The 7,160-nt window shown below is 36.8% G+C and overlaps 1 protein-coding gene across 1 annotated transcript in view; it reads right to left on the bottom strand.

Annotated features, from left to right (window-relative positions):
- The window catches only part of LOC105509336 (tripartite motif-containing protein 51-like), an 11,944-nt gene extending 6,108 nt beyond the window's left edge, over positions 1 to 5,836 (bottom strand). Inside the window, exons 1-6 of the mRNA XM_011938541.1 lie at positions 5,426 to 5,836; positions 5,049 to 5,144; positions 3,012 to 3,242; positions 2,278 to 2,300; positions 1,237 to 1,334; positions 9 to 172 (exon numbers count right to left, since the gene is read on the bottom strand). Of these exons, the coding sequence (XP_011793931.1) occupies positions 9 to 172; positions 1,237 to 1,334; positions 2,278 to 2,300; positions 3,012 to 3,242; positions 5,049 to 5,144; positions 5,426 to 5,836 (1,023 nt within the window). The remainder of the gene's footprint in view (positions 1 to 8; positions 173 to 1,236; positions 1,335 to 2,277; positions 2,301 to 3,011; positions 3,243 to 5,048; positions 5,145 to 5,425) is intronic.
- Between the last annotated feature and the right edge of the window lie 1,324 nt (positions 5,837 to 7,160).

Genomic DNA, 7,160 nt, shown 5'->3' with positions numbered 1-7,160 from the left:
TCCCAATAATATTTGCCAGATGTGAAAGTCTGAGCCCCCCATACAAGAAAACATTCAGATTTTGCAGTGAAATGGGGATCATCTTGAGGGTCACATCCAACATTCATGCTTCTCAAATCTCCATACAGGAAGATATGACTATTGCCTCTTTCAGGTTGCAGAGCAAAATCAACTGCAAAAATAACAAAAAAAGTATAGATACATGTAAACAATAGAAATTAGAATTCTTGAGGGAAAATTTGTTCTACCAAGAAATTTTAAGTTACAAGGACAGAAGAATTTTGATTACAACATTTAATCAAGTATAAGGATGATTAATATTCTCTATAGGAAAATCAGCATCCTACAAAGAGACATTGAAAATGTATTGACAACTCAAAAATTGAGAGTTGTATATAAAACCAGCCTGTTTTAATCCAATTTCCAATGTAAAAGTGAAATGTTCTATGCCCCAAATGCCCTTTAGCTATCAAGGTCATTATTAAAATATTTCTTGTTCTTAAATACTAGTGATATACTTTCGACAAGAATGGGAAGATTTTAGCTTATTCAAGCACTGCTCTAGATAACTCGATTAAAGTCCATATGTTCAAATTATAAGTGGTAACTGAAGGCAGATGTTTGCAAAATATTGCACCAGTCACTCTGTGGACTTCCCTGATAGCTCTAGATTGAAACTGAATTTTAGATTTTACACATAGGTCTTCATGGTGTAACTGAACTGAAATTATCATTTCTATTTTTACTTCCTATTTACAAAATAATTTCTTCTTTCTTTTTACATATTAAGTCGAATTTTTACTTTATATTAACAATACACATTTATTGTAAGAAAATAGAAACTGCTGTGAACTCTATTCCCCAAAAAACTGTTTTTTAAGAATTCAAGTGAAATACAGTAAAGAAATGTAAAATTTTTATGTAACTTTGGATTATTAAGCTTCCTTCTGAGCATTGTTCCATTTATTCAATTTTTTACTTCTTATGTCATTCCATTTACCCAAAATATAGCTCTATTCATGTGAGCCCAGAACATACTTGTTTTTCACTATGTTTTACTCTTCATGTTATAAATTGAACTATAAATAGAAACACAGATATAATAGGGTTGTATAGTCATATCGCTCACTTCCTTCTGAAATGAAATAAAGATTTGATGAAGGATAAAATATTACCCCCATGATTCCAACAAGGAGTAATACACTGTGGGAATTCTGCCAATGGGCTGACACTCACCTCTGAATCCATCGAGCCTGTCCAGCAGTCCAGTGATGGGCCCTGCACTGAGCTCTGGATTCACAGGCTTGGGCACTTGCAGCAGCAGGGACTCATACCTGCAAGGAGAAAGATGCAGTTACCACATCTACAGCCAAAAAGTACATAAAAATCACTGCTTTTATTTAAAAGACATTTTATGAGAATCCCTTTAACCCACAATTTGCTAATTCCAAAATTATGATTTTCTGTTTCAGATTCATTCTTATTCACAGTTCCTGATTTTCAAGCATGTTAGAAAAGTCAGTCTGAGTGAATTCATTTGGATCTTTCTTCTTATTGCTCCAAATCAGTAAGGATCATTAATCTTAAGACCAAGAGAATATTCAAAAATAAAATTCTGGGTTCCAGACTTCACCAGAATTTCCTGATATCACCACCTAGAAAGGTGGGGTTATTTTTAAGGCTGCTGCATCTGTTGCTTCCTTCTCAAGGCCAGGGTGTTGAAATATGCTCCAGGCAGGGAGATCTGCCTTTTATATCTGAGGTTCTCTGGAGGCCTCCACAGTTCAAACATTCCAAATAGTTTGTTTCGTCTATTTTTCAGAATTATATATTTAAATATAAACTAGAAATCATCAACACTTTTCACTGCAAAAATACTTGCCCTTTTTCTCTCTGGCTTCCCCTGGTTGACTTGCTAGCCATGTAGTAAATGTAACATTTTCTCTTTCAAATATGCAGGTTTTTGAGCAATAAAAAGGAAATTAGGAATAGAGATGTTCCCTTTTTTATTCTTCTTTCATTTTTTTCTTTCTTTTTTATTTTATTTATTTTTTGTTTGTTTGTTTTTTGGTTTTGCAGAACTTTCATTGAACTGCCTAATAAAGTCACTGAGTATAGCAACAAAAGAGAAGACAACATAGGGTGAAGAATGGAGTAAGTACAACCAGCACAAGGTAATATCAATATCTGAATCAATTATGCCTTCAGTGTCAAAGTTCCTGCTTGATATTTGTGGAAACTGAAAGAGCATCTGCTAAAATCTTAGTATGCACTCACCTGTGTAATATGTCTCCAAAAGCCTGTAAGAAAAAAAGAAAAAGAAAGGCTTAGTGCTTTCCACATGATGCAATTTTCACTAAGTTCACTATGAGATTTCTAGGCAGTTTCTGAGATATTATTTTCCTACAATTTTCCCTCCTGGAAAGCATTTTTTGTTTCTTTTCTCATGAAAATCCCAGTCTGTCATATGTCATGAATTAATGTCCTGATAAAGTCTCAGTCTTGAAGACATTCTCTTTCCAAGTGAAGGAAGAGGAGGCCCATAGAGTCTGTGCTCTGCTGTAACCATAAAGAAGCTACTCAGTCATCTTCCCTAAGCCCTGTTACCAAAATGAGTGCATCCCAAAATAATATTAATGTGATCCTAGATTCCCCAACTTCTCCATCATGCCGTGTCTCCAAATTAACCTAAGTGCAAATGAATCACTTCTCATTTTATCCACTTTCAAAAATCCTAAATATATCATTGACTTTTGATTGGAAATATTTCTTGGGGCTGTTACCTTGGTCATTCCACAAAGTTTTGTTGCTGGTGGATAAAGTAGGAGGGACCTTCGGATGGTAGAATCCATAGGAGAGGTTATAACCTCCCAACTGAGTAGCATTAGTTATAGAAACGTGTTTTTAGAAACAAATCATGGAAGTAAAGTGGGGGATGGATTTGAGGAGAGAGGAAAAACACCCATGCATGTGAAGGTTCTACATCGTGATACCCCATGGTCAGTCTGTACCTGGAGTAGCTCCACATCTGCTTTATGGCACATTTGCTTCAGATCCTCATACATTCCTCTTAAAAGCTCCCTCGAATATTCCATTCTGACTTTGCTTTCATTGAGTTGCTGAAAAATGTCCTCGCCCTCCTTTTGCAGCCTCTCCAAGTGATGTTGCTCTTCTTCACGGAGAAATGCAGGCATCTTCTGATATTCAGCTCTGATTGCTTCTATCCTTAAACTCACATAATCCTGCAATGACAATAGTCAAAATAGAAATGTTGTATCCATCTTCTCTTGCATTTCACTGATTCCTTTTAGCATTCTGAACATCCAATATTTTAACCCTCAGTCTTGTCAATTCTCAGATTCCACAACATTTTATCCCTCTCCTTTTTTCTGCATTAATATCAACATAGGTGTTTCTGCCTGGTTACATTTACTTGATTAATGATAAAATGTTTTCTAAGATAGTTATATAAAAATGGATTTCTCTCTTCTAACACACATTTACAGAAAGAAAACACAGTTCTTGCTTAAGAATTAAACTATCAAGCAATATTGGCTAGATAGGAAACCATTATTTCTATTTTGGAGAATTGGGGCAATTTATGTAAACCCATTACATGAGAAATTATGAAATGACCACAGACTAGCATTGTCAACTCAATGCATTTCACCCAGCATCACATAGTCTAATAAGGTTTCATTTATTCTCTTCCAGACTCACCCTAATGTGCAACATGGATTTCTTTGTGGTTCCTCAACCCCCCAAGTAAATGCAAATGAAATATTACTGCACATGCTGTTTCCTATATCTAGAATTACTTTCATATATATACATATTTCTCACATATGTACTCATATATACATTTCTCATATATAGGTATATATGGATATATAAGGAATATCTATGTGTATCTGTGTGTGTATATATATTCCTCACATTATCCACCTATATATATATATACACACACTCACACCCAGATACTCATATATATTCCTATGTTTATGAGGAAGGGGAAGGCAAACAGAAGGATATCTATATTTCCTCTTGATGGATATTTTGTTTCAGTGTGAATTTTTCCATGAGCCTTTTTTCTGACCACACTAATTAAAACCCAAACCCTCATCCCCAATCCCTAACCTCTGTGCTCCTTTACTACTTTCCTGCTTGATTATTCTCCAAAGACACTACTACACTCTAACACATCATGTACTTCACATATCTGCATGGTGAGACCATTTGCTTCTCTCATTTCAATTGCAAGATTTGTGTGTTTTCTTTCTTCTTTATTACTTAATTTTCTAAGTTGATATTTGATGTACACTATGTATTCATAAAATATTTTTCAATGAATTTATATTAGAATGAATTAATGAATTAACATTAGATATCATACCCTCAAGACAAATGTCCACAAAGAGAAAATCATTTCTAGAATTCTTCTCAAGTCCTTAAAGTTCTCCTTGCATTAAATACTAGTTCCCATATTTCTCGCATATTTGTGTCTTCAAGACATGAGTGTACATTTCTCACCCCTTTCTGCATGATGTGTTATGACTTATTCAATATTAATTAGTTCTGATACTTAATTTCATGCTTCCTCTAAATTTGCACTCTTGCTCCTTCTGCCTGATATTTAACTCACATTTCAAATATATTTGCCCACCAGGATTCAAATTCATGCTGACTCAGCCTTAGAAGGTTCACCTGAAATTTCCATGACTGCCAAATAATGCTTGTGCCCAGAAGTTATCCAGGCAGCCCATTGAGAATGCTGTGAAATGGCCCAGTTTCTTGTATTTGCTGGTGTATTGCTATAGGTTTGTATGGAGACAGATAAGCATGCTTGGGTAATATCTGTCATCTGGTTAGAAATCCTACCAAAGAGTCACACTATCTTATATAAAAAATTAGGGTATTTTTTTCTCAAGTGTTTTTTCCTTTTTTATTGAATTCCAGAAATATTATGGATTGAGATCAAGTTCCTATTTAAGAGTCACCCATTTGTTCACCATAAGTTACTGAAGAAGGTACAGTAACATGATACTAACCTTCCAGCATCTGGTTCTGGTGGTTTCCATGTTCAGGTTTCTGTGATTTTCACAAGCTTTTTCCCATAAAGACTGCATTTTCTTCAGGAGCTTCTCCTGCAAAAGAGCCATGAAATGAAGCACAAGTGAAGACACTAAAGTATCATTCGCTCTCTGATATACGAAGGACCCCAAATGAGAGACAAATTGGCCCATAGAAAATAGTTTGCTTTGTTTCTCCAAATGTTTGTCAAATCTGAGAGGCGTGAGGCCAAGGAAGCTCATAACAGACATGCTTAAAGGGACACAGAGATGGCATCATCCAATCTCCGTGGAAATAGACTTACAAGAATTTCATGTGTCCTTTATAGAAATAGATCTTCAGAGGCATCACTTACCCGGTGTTCCTCAGCAGCCCACTCAATGGGACAGTGTTTGTGGTCTCGGTGCTCCTGAGAGTTGGAGCACAGCAAACAGAGCAGGCTCTTGTCCACTTCACAGAACATCTTCTTTATCTCTCTGTGAGTCCCACATATCTGCTCCTCAGAGCTAAGGAATTGCCTGAGACTGACTTTTCTGGCAATAGAAGCCATCTTATTCAAGCGAATGTTAGTTCTGAGGCTTCTCTGCTGTGTTGTCTTCTTGCATTTAGAGCACTGAACAAGAACCGTGATGTCTTGCCAATTGTGGTAGAAACAGGGCCTGCAAAAACTGTGCCCACAGTCTATGGTGATTGGGTCTATGAAGTAGTTCATGCAGATGGGGCAGGTCAGTTCCCTCTGGAAGACTGGCAAGATTCCAGAATTCATGTTTCTGAGGAAGAAAGAGCAGCATGTCATTTTGGGGTCTGGGTTGGTGAAAATCTGTCAACATGTGGTGATATGTGATAGCTATATTTTCTTCTTAACAGTGCTCATTAAAGTGAAACAAACTATTTCCTCTGCAACAAAAATGAAAAATTCATACACAAGGAGAGTCTTCAGGCTTTATAGCAGACACCACTGACTAGATGACTCACAACTTCTTCTACTCCTAGTTCCTGCCCATAACATAATGCAAATCTATTCAATAACTTATTCCCTGGGATTGATGTGAAACTTGGGCTTTAGTCTTAAGTGGTCTAGAATAAATCATGTTTGTCCCTATTTCTCTTTCAAGTAACTACTGAATGACTATAGGAGAGGAGTAGAAAACCTACACTGGGTAAGAAAACATGAGAAGATGGTCAGAGGGCTCTATGGCATATTTTCAGAAAGAGGCACCCGGAAGTCCGGCTCTTTGAAACAAAAGCAACCCCAAAACCAACCAACCGACCAGATAAACAAAAAGACAACAACTAAACCGGTCTATGTTCACTAGGAGAGAAAATAAATAACGAAAGATACTGGGCTATTTTTCTTGTGGCTTAAATTAACTTCCTCCTTGGGCTACTCAAACTATGAATTCAAATATTGTCAGTTTTTTCTAAACTAAAATATGTACAATTATGTTACTATGGCATTATTGTTAATTTTAGGTGTTGACTTGACTGGATTAAGTAATACATGGAGAATTGGTGAAGTATTATTTCTGGGTGAGTCTGTGAAGGTGTTTCCAGAGTGACATGTGAGTTGGTGATCTGAGTGGGGAACAGCAGCCCTCAATGTGGGTGGACATCATCGAATCAGCTGGTAGCTCAGACCAAAAAATAGGGCAGAGAGAAGGCCATTTGCTTTCACACACACAATTTATATATATTTATAGTTATAGTTATGCATACATCCTATGGTTCTGTCTCTCTGGAGATCCCTGACCCATGCAAACTGCAATCTTTGCTTTGGCAGTTTGAAGGCATTTACCTTACTGTCTTTTACTGAGCAGGGTTGAATTTAAGTGCCAAAAGTGAAAATTTTTGAATTGCAAATATTTAGGCCGGGTGCGGTGGCTCACGCCTGTGATGCCAGCACTTTGGGAGGCTGAGGCGGGTGGATCATCTGAGGTCAGGAGTTTGAGACCAGCCTGACTAACATACTGAAACCCCGTCTACTAAAAATACAAAATTTAACCAGGTATAGTGGTGGGCGCCTGTAATCCCCACTACTCAGGAGGCTGAGATAGTAGAATCCCTTGAATTCAGGTGGTGGAGGTTGCAGT

The sequence above is a fragment of the Colobus angolensis genome, unplaced genomic scaffold (genome assembly GCF_000951035.1).
Source record: "Colobus angolensis palliatus isolate OR3802 unplaced genomic scaffold, Cang.pa_1.0 Scaffold174, whole genome shotgun sequence".
Taxonomy (NCBI): domain Eukaryota; kingdom Metazoa; phylum Chordata; class Mammalia; order Primates; family Cercopithecidae; genus Colobus; species Colobus angolensis.
The sequence above is the reverse complement of the archived record's forward strand: the minus strand, read 5'-3'. Positions and strand labels throughout refer to the sequence as shown.